Genomic DNA, 17,339 nt, shown 5'->3' with positions numbered 1-17,339 from the left:
AATAATTATGACAAACCAGTGGAGTAATTTCACAAAAATAATTGAATATCATGGTGGTCAAACATGTCACATTCAATAAACTTAAAAAAAAGTATATAATGTTGTCCAATGTTCATTTATTTATTTATTGTAATTTTCATAATTCGATGATTCAGGAAATAATGGCGTACAACTACACAACAAAGTTAACAAGACGAGTAAAAAACGATTTTAGGTTTATTACTATTGGTGGCCAGCACATTATACCTCATAGACTTTTTTAACGATACCAAGTAATTAATAAGCCGTGCGCCTGTTGGTAAGCGATTCGCCTGTCCATAACAGGTGCAATGGCACTCGGAGCTTTAAATCGCGAAGATCTTAGACGCATTGCTACTGCGCCCGTCGAGACATAAGTTGACAAGTCCCATGTGCCTGTAATTTCACCAGCAACACTACCCTTCACAACTGAATGCTCACATTACCGCTTGGCGGCAGAAATAGGTAAGGTGGCAGTACTTCCCTGGAAGAACAGTTCCAAAAGGAAGTTCTACTGCCTAGTAGATAGTACCTTAGTATTGCAAATGTCTTTTCGCCAGTTAAAAGGTCATACCAAATTGAAATATTGCTTAATATAACAACATTTTGTTCATATAGGTAGCAACTATCATAGGCTAGTATCGAGCGAGTCCAGCAGGCCAGCCAGATGGCGGTTGGCGACCCATTTTCTGATAAGTGCCGTCGAGCTAGTTTAGTGATCGACGACATCGTTTGAAATTATTTCATATTGAACATCCTTTGTAATGTGCCAATGAATTCGAGGTTGAGAATCAAGATGCTTTTGTATTTCTAAGCGACAACTGTAGGAAAATCCCAACATCGATCGTTTGTCTTCAACCGTATTAATGTAATGAACTTGTTATTTAAAACTTGTCACCGAAAGAATGGATATGTTTATCTGGGCTAGGCAACAAAAATGGACAAAGAAAATCAGCTCGATGAAATTATCTGGCGTATACGTTTGATCTGGGCAGCGTACTCTAAGTTGGAGTTTGCTTGTAAATGAATTTCACTGCAGAACAAAAAGTAAGAACATTCGACCAATGTATCCTGCCAGTATTAACATATGGTGCCGAAACCTGGGTGCTAACTAAAGACATAATTCATAAATGATAAGTAATCCAAGGGCATTAGAAAGGAAACTGTGGGAATTACACTAAAAAACCGCACAACAAAATGTAAGGCTCCGACTGGAAAGCAGAATCGCAGATGTCAGTGGCGGTGGGCGTTTCACGTTACTCGAAAGCATTGCTCCTGGTGTAATCGGTCCTCGAATGGCAACCTTGGGAAGAAAATGCCTCAGATGGAGACCGCAGATGCCTTGGAAGGACGATATGAACAAAGTGGCGGGGTTGAATTAGATGCAGGTGGCACAGAACCAAGAGAAGTGGCAGAAACTGAATGAGGCCTACAGCGATACGGTTGAGAACGGCTAGAAAGAAAGAGAGCAAGAGGAAGAATTAAAACTTAACCTAACATTGAGTACGTAAACTGCGAAAAGGATCCATTTATTCTTCCATACAACTTTGGCCCAAAAAATCCATAAAAATATAAAATAGAATTTATTAATCACTTGACTCTTGACCGCAGATGCATTGAAAGGATGATACAAAGAAAGTGGCGAGATTGAATTGGATACACAGAATCGACAGAAGTGGCAGAAACTGAAGGAGGCCTACACCGATATAGTTTAGAACGGTTAAAAAGAAAGAGAAGAAAAAGAAGAATTTAAACTTAAGCTAACATTGAGTACTAAATTACGAAAAGCATCAGTTTATAGTTTCATACGACTTTCCTGTTAACTGTCCAAAACACGTACCTCAAATACCATCATATATTATTCAATAAAAACTTTCGTTGAATCCATGAAAACATGAAATAGAATTTATTAATCACTTGTACCACTCAAAATTATCAACATATAAACGACTGGCAACATTATAACAATGGCAATATCTATGCTTCCAATGCTACCATTTGAAGCATAGAAGCATTTAGCTGTCGAAATTATTTAAAAAAAGGTCTAATCGTCTTTAGCAGGTCTATCAAAAATATCGACTAATTCTTTTGTAAGTTTTTCATTATAATCTAATACGGTTGGCTATAAGACTACGTCCCAAGCTGTTAATCCCTATATAAATGTCACTTCATGGTCTACACGTCATCTCGTCATATAGATTGTTTAATTCGCGTCCCTGGAGTATTATTATTTGTGTTTTTGGTTATATTCATTACCTAATTTTGATTATTCTTTACGGATGTTCTCTTTATCGCAACCCGATTATTCGCTACAATGACGCTGTCAAATCACGACAATGCGATTTCGTCGAACGCAGTATCGTCTAAACTCCTAATTGTAGATATCGAGTTCTTAGGTTTTCGCGATTGTTACACATAGGAAATGAAACTATTTTTCCAGATTTAAATCGCGTATATTTGTTTTTTCAAACAAACCGACGTTTCGGACCCTTTGCAGGTCCCATGGTCACGGTTGAGAGTCAACCTTTAAATCCGGAAAAATAGTTTCATTTCCTATCCTAATTGTTGAATTAAATATTTCAGCCTTAGAATAATAACGCATAGAATGATAGTTTCATATCAAACGAACTGTCACAAGTGAGGCAAAAATCAAATTCATGTAGGCTAGTTTTAGTAGTAAGTTAATGTTCGGTTTTAGTGAATATTTATATAAAAATACAAGTTGAAACGCGTTACTTCCTTGTGGAATGTGATGTTAGTATCTATTTTATGTTTGTCTGCCGTATTTTTACACTCATTTACCGCACATTTCGTCATTTTTAGCTAAAATTCTTGAGCTGTCCGCGGTGCAAGTTGACCTTGAGCACTGAAGGCCCGCCCGCTCGTGTAGGCCCTTTGGGAGCGCTTCAATTTGCCTCACTTAGCGTGTGCGGACTAGGTTCCTATGCGTTATTATTCTAAGATTTCAGCAATTTCTATTTAAATTAAATTAAAACATTAATGGATCCTTTCCTACAATTGTAGCAATTGTTTGATATAAGTTGTACGTCGGCACACGATTTGGACATAAACCGAACACCTTTTTTGTTCAATTATCACGCGCAGCATTGTTATTATCATTGTAATCGAATAAAACGCATGAATAAAACAAAACAGATGTTTTTGCTGTTTATCAAGCACACGGAATCGACTGTCGGTAATCGCGAATCTATGCGTGTTTGTAATTACAGGCGTATTTTATGTATTTTCAACATTTACAACACTTTTTAACGAAATGGTACGGTATATTTAATGTAATTAGTTTTCAAGCTAGCTCAAGGAAGATAAAAAACTTGATTACTATTAGAATCGCTGTCGCTAAAACTCACGCAATCATAATTTTTTAACATCACTATGAAATCTTGATTAGTCGTAGTTTCTAAGAAGGATGACCAAAGCCGCCCCAATAACGACGAAGAGCCGTTCATGGACTTTCCTAGTACAATTTTGCGTTTTAGTTTATGCATAGTTATCAATATATCTTTGTATATTTTTAGAAGTCGGGAATAAACAATTTGTAAAACATTGTATTTAAAAAACAGACGCAAGAACACAACGCAATTGACTCAGGGTCGTATTCCAGAACTCTACTCAATGCTCTAGTCAGGACTTGAGTATTGCAGTGAAACTGAAAAATACTCAAGTCCCTGCCATTAGGGTCGTATTTCCAGTGCTTGTGTTTCAATTGCAATCCTGACTTGAGCATTGAGTAGAGTTCTAGAATACGACTCTCAGTTCGACCATAGATTACGTAACGTTCTTGTACGAACGTTTCATTTAAAGCATGATTGAATGTTTACCTATCTGAAGTTTTGGTTATTTTATAGTACACACATAATACATTAAAGCTATAAAATACCTAATGAAATAATCAATTAAAGAGTAATGTCATAAAGGGACAAAAATATTCAGACAACATTTAAATTAGAGATAACGATAGTTGCAAAGGAACATTTCGACAAGAGACCTCTTGCCAATGTCAATGTCACATTGATATTGAGAACACTGTGACCATTTGTGGCAGATTTTTGCCATTTGGGCAGATTTAATTTTTATTCATTTTCATTGCTGCAGAACATGTTATATTAAATGTTTAGCAGATTTGGTAATATTCAGGAAGTTCTTTATAATTTTTGGGAATAAACGGAAAACTTATTGTTTTCTGCTACAACGAACAAACATCATACACGACAATGTTATAAACATAATCTATATCAACTTTATAACCCCAGCTTCTACAGGCTGTACTCACTTAGCTTTTTTGATGGTTTAATAATGAAACACAAGTATTGATAGGTCTCCTTAATGCACGTCGTGAAAAACACTGGGTCACAAAATACACGGGATGTCGCCATCCTTCTTTAAAAATAAGTAACAAATTCTGGAATGTTAATGCAGGACTTGCACGGGTCGGGTTTTACCGTTGGACTTTTTCGTGTCTCTCAATACTAATTAATAACAACTGTATATAAAATGATTGCACCGTGACCATGTTCAGTGAAGTATGTTCAGTTTTCTATCTAATCTCCAATTCAAATGGGTTCAAATACATGGTGCATGGCCTTATAATGATGTGCAGAGTGATTTGTGATGACTGTAATGACGTTTTAATGACAGACGACAAGATTTACTATTATTGTACTAGATAAGTATTGTCAGTTTTAAATAATGCCCTGATGACTTTATAATTATAAAATTTTTTTATTGCTCTTGTTAAGAAATCTTTATATGAATTGCATATAAACTTTTTATATCTCATTGACATTCTATAAAACAAATTATATCGAGAATACAGAGAAATACTTTTTTTTTACAATTTTCCATTGTGGAAAAGGCAAAGGCACTAATGCGCCATACAGCCAAGACTGAGAGTAATTTCTTTCTTAAACTCCATTACAAATTTATGTCTTTGATAGTGCTTCAGAATTTATGTGCTAAATTTAATTTGAAATTTACCTTGAGCTTTTCGGTGAAGTTGAAAACATCGTGAGGAAGCCTGTGCATAAATCTACAAAGCAATTTAAGAGGGAGCAGAGGAAAAATTCCTAATCTTCGATTTGATTTTAGAGGGGTATATCCACTTTAAAGTTAAAAATAAAATATGGTATGAGTAACTACACGATATATTCAAGCATAGACATTAATCAGAAACATAAAACAATAAAGTTTCCTCGATAGATAAAAATCACGAAATGACCTCTAATTTTCACATTTTTTCGATTCATCCTTGAAATGCTACAGGTTATTAGTACAAAAATTAGATAATTAATTATATTTATGCATGATCGACAACTGTCACTACGGATTTTTTTAAAATCCCTTTAGTTTTAGAGTTATTCCGCTAAAACGAATTTGGTACTTTTAATGCGCAAAATTCAACAGCTCCTGTCGCATGTCACGCGAACTTCAGGCATATTTGTTTAACAAATTTGGGCGGAGCCACGTTAAAACTTTTTTGGCATGAGAGCTCTTATTATGTGTGTTCAAACGACCTTTGAACATTGCACTTAGCAAGACGACCGATTCAAAACCAGACTGTAAGATAATGTTTCAGCGGCACTTTACACCAACGAGACACTCAGATTTTAGAAACAATTTTTAACCGACTTGAAAAAGGGAGGAGGTTCTTATTTCGACTATTTTTTGTGTGCATTTTGCGCGATTATTTGTGAACCGATTTTGATAATTATTTTTTTGGTGCAAAGCCTCAGTATTGGTCCAGTTTTAATTTGAAGAAAATATTCCACCTCTAAGGGTGGCAAACTAGGGGAACTGAATCCGAGTTCAATAGATGAAATTCTACGAACTTTTGAGGTATATGTGTGTGTCATATTGTTCTTGATTATTTTGATTGTATTTTAATTATCAGGGTTTTAACCAGGTGTTTATATATGTTTAATCGTTTTCATTGTGTTCTTAACCGTTACGGGCTACAGCAAAAAACAGAAAGGTCAGTGTACTTCATGTTATTCTCTGCAGTCGAATCACAAACCCATTTGATATATTTGTAACTATACCAAATAGGTTAGAAGTATTTTTCATACACCAATTTTCTGGTTTCAATCTAAGGAATTTTCTGTACTATGAATACTCCAGTAATATGAACGCAATTGTTCTCTTATTGGGCTATTGCTGTTCTAATAGCATATTTCTTTTAATATGCGTATTTGACCTCCATGGAAAGTGACAGTGTGGTCATGGAGCATGCACATCTAAATAATGCCTATTCACTCTCGCCTCGAAAAGGCCCAAGATATAACGTTCAGGAAGTTCATTAAGTCTGTAGGCAGAGAATTCCACTCCATAGCCGTTCGCCATGTTATTGTGAAAGCATATCACTTCATGCGAATCCTACTCAGCAAATAACGATAAGCAGGCAACTTTACGGTCGTGTTAATGCTTCGAGTATATAACCAGAAATGGAGACGTAATAAGAGCCATCCATCCCTGGCAAAGCATCAGGCAAATGTACCTTGTACCTTAAATCACTTTTAAATATCAACTCTCGTTTGCGCTGTAATCACAAATTAGAAAGATGTACAACGCCAACAACTGACCTATGTGAACGTCTCCGTGTATTCCAAAAATATTCTATATTTATTGTAATAAAGATAATATCTGTAACTATGGGGGGCTGTTAGATGCTTTCGGTGGTATGGGAAAAACAGCAAAACATCTAATTACAAAACAAACGGAATCACATTTCATCGGTAATTAAATATGAAATATGTAATTTTTCCATTTTCGTCCATTTTAGCAAAGCTCAAGTTAAACTGGTCAACATGAAGTGAAACAATTGACGACACCCGTTATTTTTATTGTTTCGAATTCGGGCTGGCCAATCGGAGCGCAGTTATCACCGTAATGATTTGTTAGAATAGTTTACAAACAAATTAAATGCCATTTCGTCTCTATTTCTGGTTATATACTCGATGTGTACAAGGCTCTGCAGCTTTGCCTCTACTAAGTCCGAGTCACCTATTAGCCTCTTGGTATGCTTGTCAACTGAATCCAAGCTGACCAGTTGGTCCAGTCGCGTAGGAGTCTGGGAACTGGAGAGACGCTTCGGCGTTGGGAGGTAAGCTTGCCTAAAACTCCGCCACCAAAGAAGAGATTAGGTGAGTCAACGACTTGCCGGTGACAACCGTTAGTTGAGCAATGCGCAACGAGAAATGAGCGTGCTTACAGCTCCGGGACCCATCTGGAAGAAGGAGAAGTGTGTACGTGCACCCGGGGCAGCTCATCCAAGGCCTTTTGAGAACCGGGTGAAGTCTGTGCAATCGGGGACATGACCTGACTGAGAAGGGCCGTGTGCAGGCTTGCTTGCACAGACATAGTGCCCTTCCCGTATAACCATGAAGTTGGAAAAAATATGTAATTGTCCAGTTGGTATTGAGCAGTGCCATACTTGGCCATAGTTGGCAGTGCCCCATTATTTTTGTTTTTATTTATTTAGGAACTTTTATACACTGTATATGCCAGTTCCATCGTACCCTAAACTGTAGCACATATCTGGGCGGCGCTGTTGCAGAGCCGATTCAACAAATAGTATTAATATACAATTTATAGCACCTAAGGATGTTCGGTTGATCTGCAGGTCTCTCACCAACGCCGCCCTCTGTTGTTCGTACCGGACAACTTCCAGTAAAAATTAAATGCATCTTCCACTATTCCACATAACTCGCAATTAGGAGAATTGTTTTTTTTTTCAATACGAAAGCAAAACTGTTTAATGGAAAGTGTCCGGTTCTCATCCTTAGTGCGGTGACCACTATTTTTCTACCATAGTCGCACTCTGCAAACCGAGGTAAAGCAGTACCCCATACAGGACCAGTATTTTATATACCCACTTCTGGGTACGGCTCTCCTCTCAGGCGATGTTTTCCATCACCGAAATCGCACATAAATTTCGAGAAACTCTTAGACGCGAGCTTTAGGCTACCACACCTAACCTATTAGACACATAGTGCAAATGTGAATTTCGTAAGATTATAATTATCTCACGGTTGACCAATATTCGCGTGAATTGCAATGCAACACGTTGCGTGTCGCATGTTAAGTAAATTCGGTTGTTGCGAGCCGAAATTGTACATAATTTTAGGGTTAAGCTATCGATTGCGTTACACTTTCAGTCTAACAGTGCACTGGTTATGTTAAGTGGTTAACACATGCACGTCACTGTTGAATGGTCTAGTGCTGACCTAAAAACAAATTGAATAAGTAATGTTTATTGCTTGAAATATTTAGCAGACTTTAAAAAAGGAGAAGGTTCTAATTCGGTTGTATTTTTCTTTTAGTGTGTACATTGCGCGATAACTCCGGTATTTGTGAACCGATTTTGACGATTCTTTTTTTGTTGGAAAGATTTGAAGACAATATTCCACCACTAAGGGTGTGACGGTGTGATCTCCTTACACCGTTATCTCACCTCTTTGTATCGCCTCTCTCCGCTTGTATCCTATCATTTTTTATTTTACATGTATTTAAATTTGAATTGTTCCATCTTCCTTCACTTTCTCATTTTGTTTTCGTACCACGGTCACTCCCAGCTCGACCGCCATAACAGTCGGAGCTGTTCCAAATTCCATTTACTAAAATATTATTTTTGATTCTTTACCAAGTTATAATACAAAACATGTAATACAACAGTCGGAGCAAAAGAATTATCAAAAATTTGCTGCAATAGTTTTTCGACCAAAAATGAAGCCATAAACCCGGATGTAATGGTTCTGCCATTGAAACCCTGGCTATTACACGAATATAAACATTTATACAGACGCTTTCTGGCGCTTTTCAAGGGTGGCAAACTAGGGTGTGAATCCGGTTTCGCGCCCTTTCCGGTAACCGATTTCAATAAAACTTGGCAAATAGATATAATTTCACGAACTTTTGAGGTAGGTTTTTTAATATTATTCTGAAATTGTCATACTATCTTCGTATTGCTTACAGTCCGCTACATAATTTAAAAATATATTATCATTATTCATTATTTTATTATTAATTTAGTAGCAATAGAACTGCTTCTGAAAGAGAAACTCTCCTAGGAGGTACTACCACCTTACCTACTTCAGCCGCCAAGCAGTAATGTCAGCATTACTGCGTTCCGGTTTTGAAGGGTAAAGGTGAAATTACAGACACATGGGACAACTTATGTCTCAGGATGACGGGCACAGTGATCACATCTTTGCGATTTAAAGCTCTAAGTGGCACTGCAAATGTTATGGACAGGCGTGTACTTACCATCCGGCACACGACTTGTAAGTCCCGTCACTTGATATTATAAAAAAAATTCAAGAAAAGGCTATGAACTTTTAACAGTCCCATCGTAAAAAAAGAATTCTGGTAAATGTATTTCCAGGAAACGGAGAAAGAACGGGATTAGTATTCTGGGTATTCACTGGAGTTTATAATGTTTGTTTTAGTTTCTACGTTAGTTTGCGGATTTCAATCCTACACATATAAATAATTTTTAACACAAATGTACTTAAACTGATATTGGTTCTGATAAAGATAAGGTATTAAACCTAAGCGGTGTAATAATTAAGTACCAAAACAAACCTTACCTGGTTTTTGTAGTTCGTCAGCTAATTTATTAGGGGAAATACCTCAGACATCATAGTAGAATCTTTACGGACACACCCAGTTAGGAATGTATTTTATTTTTAAAAGAGATATGAGTTCACCACAATCAAGCTTTGAAAGCCAAGATAAGATCTACGATGGATGGAGCGTGTTTACTTTATATATTTTTCTGTTAAAAATATCGTAATTATATGCGAAAATACAAATTCTCCAGTACCAAATTGTTGTAGAATAATTTATTTCCTCAAATTCTCATCGTCAACTCATTATAAGCTGCATATTAGTAACCTTGGAACAAGGAACAAAACCCGCTTGTTACATAGCATGGTGGATTGTAAGTTTTGGTCGTGTTAGAGCTCTATTGTTGTCATTAAATTACATATCAAATATCATTCTCCATCAAGGATCTTCATATGTTGATACATACAATAAACAATAAATATACAAAAGTTAATCAATGCGATAAAAATTAAAATAAAATAGAAAATATTCAATAGTTTTAAATTTATAGAGTAAAAAGGATTTTCCAAGAAAAGGTCTTTAGGATGGTTCAACGGTTTGCACTGTGGGCGGCGAATGAAGGTGGTATAGGGTAGAATCAATTTGGGAAACTTTTCGAAACTGGTTCTGGTCTGAGTGTTCTGAGTTAGGCCCCGGAGTATTTCTGTTGCTCTGGTACTCAAATTACAAGGAATTTCCTAGTTTCCGATCAGAGGAATGCTGCTGTTTAATGTGCTTTTAATAGCAGTAGAGTTCCTAGTGAAAGAGTTCGTCCGAGAAAGTACTGCCACCTTATCTATTTCTGCCTCCAAGCATTACCTGCTTCGACGAACTCTTTCACAAGGGGCTCTACCGCTACTAGGGTAAAGGCATTGACTTACAATTATATGGACGTCGGGTCCGCGCTAAAAAGTGTCCGAACTTATAGGGCGTTAAAATATACAGAGCGTCATTGACGCTTTAGTCTTCGTTTGTTCGCCTGACAGCGAAGCAAGCAAAATTAGACAGTACTGCGATGACATTACAATTTAAATTCAACGTTTTAGCTTTTTCATATTCCTTTACATGTCACTACGTTTAAATAGGTTGACTTGGGACATTTTTTTCGTGGTTTTTGTATTAGACCCGTCGTCCATTTATTTGTAAGTCAATGGGGTAAGGTGTCACTTTATAATTGCATTTAAGTTTTACTGAATGTCAGTATGTTTTACCACCATGATGTTCAGTTATTTTTTGTGAAATTACTCCACTAGTTTGTTATAATGGACCGGAGACGTTGGTTCGTATTCAGACGGATATATGATTTTTCTAAATGTTCAATCTTTCTTTAATAATTATAATATAACAAATTCTTTAAGTAAGTTACGAGTGCCCGTAGGATTAATGAACTTGACAGCATGGGTGGCAGATCTGCCCTTATATGTAACAGTATTATTGTAATGAGTGCCAAGATTAATAAACTACCATCGAGTAAATAATCAGAAATAGAGACGAAATGTCGTTTAATTTGTTTGAAAACTATTCTGCCATATCATTACGGTGACGATGAAATGAAATGTGATTCCGTTTGTATTGTAATTAGATGTTTTGCTGATTTTTCCACACCACCGAATGGAACAGCCCCTTATTACAAGAAATACAGAATATTTTTGGAATATACTGAGACATACACATAACGGAACTGTACTATTTCAGTTTACTAATTTGCGGTTTCAGTGTAAACGAGAGTTGAAATTTAAAAGTGATATAAGGCCTATTTGGCTGAAGAGTTGCATAGCATGGAAGGCCTTTATTTCGTCTCTATTTCAGGTTATATACCCGATGTCAACTACCATCTGTCATAAGGAACATTAAGGATATTGTGACATTTAAAAGAAATTTATTTTAATACTTTGTTAATGAAACATTTTACTCAATAAATGAATATTTGATTCCTAATAAGTAATTTGATATTTTTAATCAACCATTATATTTATTTGTACGTTGATAACGTAATGAACATAATTAGAGGTGTCAGACACACTAATATTAGCTAAGAACTTTATAAATTGAATAATTCTTATGTTCTTTATACTCATTTACTTATTTAGTTCGTATGCCTTAAGGCAGAGCGTCACCATGAATTTATTTATCACCATGTATTTCAATGTATCTACTATAACCTATGTTGACGAATAAATATATTTGAAATAGAATTAGAAATAAGAAATGAAACTATTTTTCCGGATTTAAATCGCGTATATTTGTTTTTTCAAACAAACCGAATACGGACTCGATATAAAAGTTTATTCAATTTAAAAATGTTTAATGCTATATAAATAAATTCCATTATTATTATGAATTTGAATTGCACAGCAAAATCAACATCTAATAACATCAACAAAACACAATTGATACGAAAGATTCTCATTCAACCCACTGCCCTATTCTACCTCGAAATTGCGTAACCGCACAGCTGTGGGTATAGGACATTGCTGCTTATTGAACTAGAACGAAAATTTGAAATGCCACTCCGATTTTGCGATTATATCTAACGATTCCTGATGGAGAATAACTCGTGTTGTAATCGGGAAATATTTTTGATTAACGACACATCTCATAAATAAATAAATATCTGAAAGGTACGTACCCTTAAGTTGAAAAGGCACATGGGTGTCTGTAATTTCAACAGCACTTATAAGTCATAACGAAAACGTATGAACAAGTAATTATCGCGGGTACAGTATTAGGCCTTGTGAGACACCTACAGTTTTTTACTATATTTGACATGTCACACGTGTTGAATTCATTATACGTGCCTTAATAGTATAGCAGTTGCAGAGCTACTCAGAGCTTTAAAATCGCCAAGATGTGTGGGGTACTGCCACTGCGCCCGTCACACTAAGACGTAATTTAACGTTTAGATCTATACGTTAGGCAACACTGTTCTCGATTCTGATCGATTTTGAAAACAAAGGGACGAAAATTATAATGACCTTAGCAATATTATAAAAATATTCAGTAACTTTTTTGTTATAATTTAGTAAAGTTTCGTTTTTTTCAATTTTGTAGTATCTATTATCAGTTGTATCTGTAATTTCGATAATTTTTGCAGCACGTTGCCTCGAGTGTCCGAACATAATGAGCAAATAATTACATACATCGTACTACATAAACGGTATGTAGTACGAGTAATTCAAAAAAATATGTAATGCAAAGAATTAACAGTGCGCTGTCTTTACAAAAACCTGGAATTGGTCATACCTATGAGTTCGTTGCTTTCGAGGACGAAGATGATCTAGTTTAGTTTAGCAACAGAAAACCATCTAGTAAAAGTAATTAAGGCAGTCGCTAGTTCATATATTGACGTGCGTTTTCATTATTTAAGTTAATCGATAAGATCTTCTATTACAAAAAGATGTTATATAATAAGCTCATTTTATTGGAAGGACAATAAGTTTAATATTTGAAGTCGATTAAAAATTAAAATCTTAGTTTTTTTAGGTAATCAACATTTTTTTAAAACCAGTTTTTATAAAGGACATTAATATCTTATTCTAGTATTTTTTCTACTATATTAGTACAACGACTATTTGTAATCAACAAATACTTGAACAAAAATTATTCCATTTAGAATCGATTAATTGAATCGATTTAGAGCGGAAGGAGATGTCCCATCACTAAATAGTGGGTACAAAAAATGTGACACGCTCGGTTTTCATACAAATTGCTGTACTTGCGGCGTCTATTTAGATATATGTCTGTGTCATGAACTCATTTATACGTCCCAGTGGGAACGGGTCCCGTCTCAAGCGAGGTTTTAGACCATAGTCCGCCAGGTTGGCCCGATGCGGGTGGAGGATTTAATACGTTTCCCGAGGGTTGTGAAGCTTCTTCGACGTGTAGATTTTTCCTCACTATATTTATTCCTTCGCCGAGAAGCTCATGGTAACTTTCAAATTATATTTCGCACACAAATTCCGAAGAACGGATTCGAACCCACGGTCTCTGCTTGAGAAGCCGAGGTCAAACCAATATGCTACCATGATATTTTGTATGTGTCAGATTCACCAACATTTTAAGTTTCATGTATTTATTGAGGTACGTGAGAAATTATATAATCTGCACATAATTGCGTGATCGAACAAAACGCTTTTAAATCTTTCTGTAAAACAAGTGAATAGTTGCTATAAGTATTACATGACAGTGCCCAATGATGCGCGCGAGTTGTTTTCAAGTATATCACGACCAATTAAGGTAATCGTTAGAAAGTTATTAAGAAATTACTTAACAGCTTTTATGTAATTGTAAAATTTCTTCCATAATGATAAAATTAAAAAATGTATGTAGTGTAAAGTTGACCAGACAATCTGTCGTGGTCCATATTTCGGAAACAATCCGATTAAAAAAAACTATCAATATTATGCGATAACATCAAAATTATACATTATATTTTTAAGTCGCGCTTCATGTAGTCAAATAGTCAATTAGTTAACTTCATTCGTGTCATTATGGGTTTCAACGTATGTTAGATAAGAACTAACAAGTTCAGTGACCTTTTCAGTAACTAAATTAAGCTGGCAACCTTTCATATAAATTTGTTCGTTTATCTTATTGTACCTGCAAAATTAAATTATGGCATTCATTGAAGCCATTTATTAGTTTAAATTTGTAATTGATAGAATAAATGACAGATGATATTACAGAAATAAATTTTGATTTTAAATACTTTAAGGTTTTCAAAGTTTTTGGCTCGCAACGCCACCACAAAAAATAATTGAAAACACGTATTTAACCGACTTCAACAAAGGAGGAGGTTCTACGTTACGCGATAACTTCGGCTAATTTGTGAACCGATTTTGATAATTCTTTTTTTGTTGAAAAGAGGGTACCTCGATGGTGGTACCATTTAAATTTGAAGAAAATATTCCACCTCTAAGGGTGACAAACAAGGGGATGAATGACTTTTGAGGTCTGTGTTTTGAACACACTGCACTGAGATTATTTTTATATCAACTTTACAAAAAAATCATAAAGAAAAAAATTGTAGCGTAGCTTATATGGTAAATTCAGGTTTGTTTCTCAAATTCGGTAGCAACTCCTGGACAGCATCATCGCACCCCAATTACTTCTGAGGCCCCTACCCTACCCTACTCTTCAGCGCCCACTGGAGGGCTGTAGGGACACTTTGGGAAATTATCACGCACAGATAATAAACAATTACAAACTACTAGAAGGTCCTGGAATATACGTAAAGTAATACGGTAATTGTTATAATGATCTTGTCATAGAAACCTGGTAATACAAATATAATGTTTTCGACTTAAGAGACGTAACCTAGGACTGTACTTAACATGAATTTACTTTAATTATAATTATCATAATACTCATTTAGACTCATAACCTACTAGATGACACTAATGATGACTAATTTATATTTACACGTGAATAAGTTTAATGATATTTAAAATGGGACAGTTATTACTGCTAATGACGAGTGTACAGTAATGCTTTGTTTACAATACCTCTTGTAAATTAAGCACTCATAAATCATAACTAAAACGTATGAACAATTAATTATCGCGGGTACAGTATTAGGCCTTGTGACACACCTACAGTTTTTTGCTACATTTGGCATGTCACACGTATCGAATGCTTACTTCTTATCAATTTGTGTCAAATGTAAACAGTACAATTTCGGTTAATATCTGTTTAACACAAAGTTATTAATAATAAAGATATTATTGCGTCGTAAAACGTGCCTTAATGGTATATCAGCTGCAGTGCCACTCAGAGCTTTAAAATCGCCAAGATCTGTGTGGTACTGTGACGTAAGTTATAAGTTTCATGTGCCTGTAATTTCACCAGCAACCCTTCAAAACCGGAACGCAGTAATGCTCACATTGCCGTTCAGAAAAATTCCAACAACGTTCATCATCATGAACTTATTTAGTAGTAAAATTTCGGTTAATACCTATTTAACACAAAGTTATTGAAAGGTGCATTTTAAAGTTTTCTTTTAGACATCATTGCGTCGTAAAAGGCATGCGTACTTAAGAATTCATTATACGTGCCTTAATGGTATTGCAATTAATATTCAATTCTCAACGCACTCGCAGCCTATGATCTAATCTTTAAACAATGTTGAGGTTTTAAATTAAAACTTACCTCATCTTCTTCGTCATCATTGTAATAAGGGTCCAAGAGAAGATTCTTCCAGTAAATCACATCAGCAGATATGGCGTAAGCGTCATGGTCCCTTAAATTTGCGTACAAAGGGCTCTCCCTGCCTACACCGTCGGAACTGGCACTGATTGAACAACTCTCGACCTCAACACTGCCACCACAAGAGAACCCTTCGTCTGTATAACTGTATCCATATTCAATTTCCTCGTAAATGTTTTCGTCAGTTGTAATCGCGTCGCATACCGGCTCGTAGCCGTCGTCGGTCGGTTTGTCCGGCGTCATGATAGCGACTGGCACATCGCACCTGTCTCCCACCTCGTGTAAAGCGTACACAGAATATTGTGAAGGCGAAAATTCATTCACAGAGTCGAATGAAAGGCGCGAAATAGTCGCATGGTGCTGTGATAGTACTCTACGTAATATATTGTCCGAATTATGGTACCCACTGGAATGCGACCAAACAGCCGCATATGTTTCATTAAGATTTCCTTCATCATTTTCCCCGTCAGTACTACACTCTTTATAGCTCCAACACGTGCTTTCTGAATCTGTATCTGAGTTTAAACGTTTGGCTACCTCCATTATTGTATTTTCAGTCTTTAATTCCGTACTATCGTACGTCGATGACGCCGGCGACGGCGTTTTTAGTCTAACTTTTCTAGGTGGTACAGAAGTGCCCTTTATTTTATCAATTATCGTATTAATATCACTTTTTACTCTGCCACTGTTTGCAGGTGTACTAGTCACAAAAGATACATCCGATAAAGTGGATTCAACGTCACTGTCTCCGATATCAGCATTCACTTCATTTATCACTCCTAGCTTATCACATTTGTCCTCACATTCGTTCTCTGTCATACCTTCCAAACATTTGTCGAAAATGTTGAGGATGCTCAGTGAGACGTCCTTTTGAATTGGCTCTAAGTTTCTTTGGTACTCGTCGAGTTTGAAGATTTCTTTTCCAAGTTGCGAAAGGATTTCATCGAAAGCGCTATCTGGCGTCGTGCTCGATGAATCAGATTGTTCTGTATCGGGCGTCGGCGGCCTCACTGTGACGAGCGTGTCATATTCTTCGATTGAATCGCGAATGTTTGTCAACCAAGCGATGACTGGCGGCGCAGGGCGATCGTGGCGCAGTGTAGCCGCCACCGCGTCCGGAATCCAACTTGCGACTTCGCAAAGCATTCTCGCTCAAAACATGATAACCGGTGTATGATTCAACGCTCAGTTTCCGCGAAGGGCCGCGGTTAACTCCATTTAAACTCGTATTATTTAGTATTTGAAGTTCATTAGCGTGCGGGCTCTTGCAGTAAACTGTACGGCGCTATTTTATCACTGTCGACGACATTTGCACTCCGGCGCGATTGCTTATCGCGTTTTCTTCCTAATTATTACGAAAATACTTCGCGTAAATTACTCGTTTGACCTGAATTTGATACGGTGGTATTTTTGCTCGACTTTTTAAAAGGTTATCTCTTTTTTATAATTATGTTGCACTCATTTTAAGCTATGTTTATTTAAGTTTCACAAAAAAA

The 17,339-nt window shown here is 36.1% G+C and overlaps 1 protein-coding gene across 2 annotated transcripts in view; it reads right to left on the bottom strand.

The window, feature by feature from the left end:
* LOC113225432 overlaps nucleotides 1-17,246 on the bottom strand; it is a 103,259-nt gene extending 86,013 nt beyond the window's left edge. Inside the window, exon 1 of one of the 2 annotated variants that reach the window (XM_026457743.1) lies at nucleotides 15,787-17,246. In XM_026457743.1, the coding sequence (XP_026313528.1) occupies nucleotides 15,787-16,989 (1,203 nt within the window). In that variant the 5' untranslated portion in view covers nucleotides 16,990-17,246. The remainder of the gene's footprint in view (nucleotides 1-15,786) is intronic. The other variant, XM_026457742.1, reaches the window with a different exon arrangement.
* Between the last annotated feature and the right edge of the window lie 93 nt (nucleotides 17,247-17,339).

This window comes from Hyposmocoma kahamanoa, unplaced genomic scaffold (assembly GCF_003589595.1).
Source record: "Hyposmocoma kahamanoa isolate Upper Pololo Valley unplaced genomic scaffold, ASM358959v1 160, whole genome shotgun sequence".
Taxonomy (NCBI): Eukaryota; Metazoa; Arthropoda; class Insecta; order Lepidoptera; family Cosmopterigidae; genus Hyposmocoma; species Hyposmocoma kahamanoa.
The sequence above is the reverse complement of the archived record's forward strand: the minus strand, read 5'-3'. Positions and strand labels throughout refer to the sequence as shown.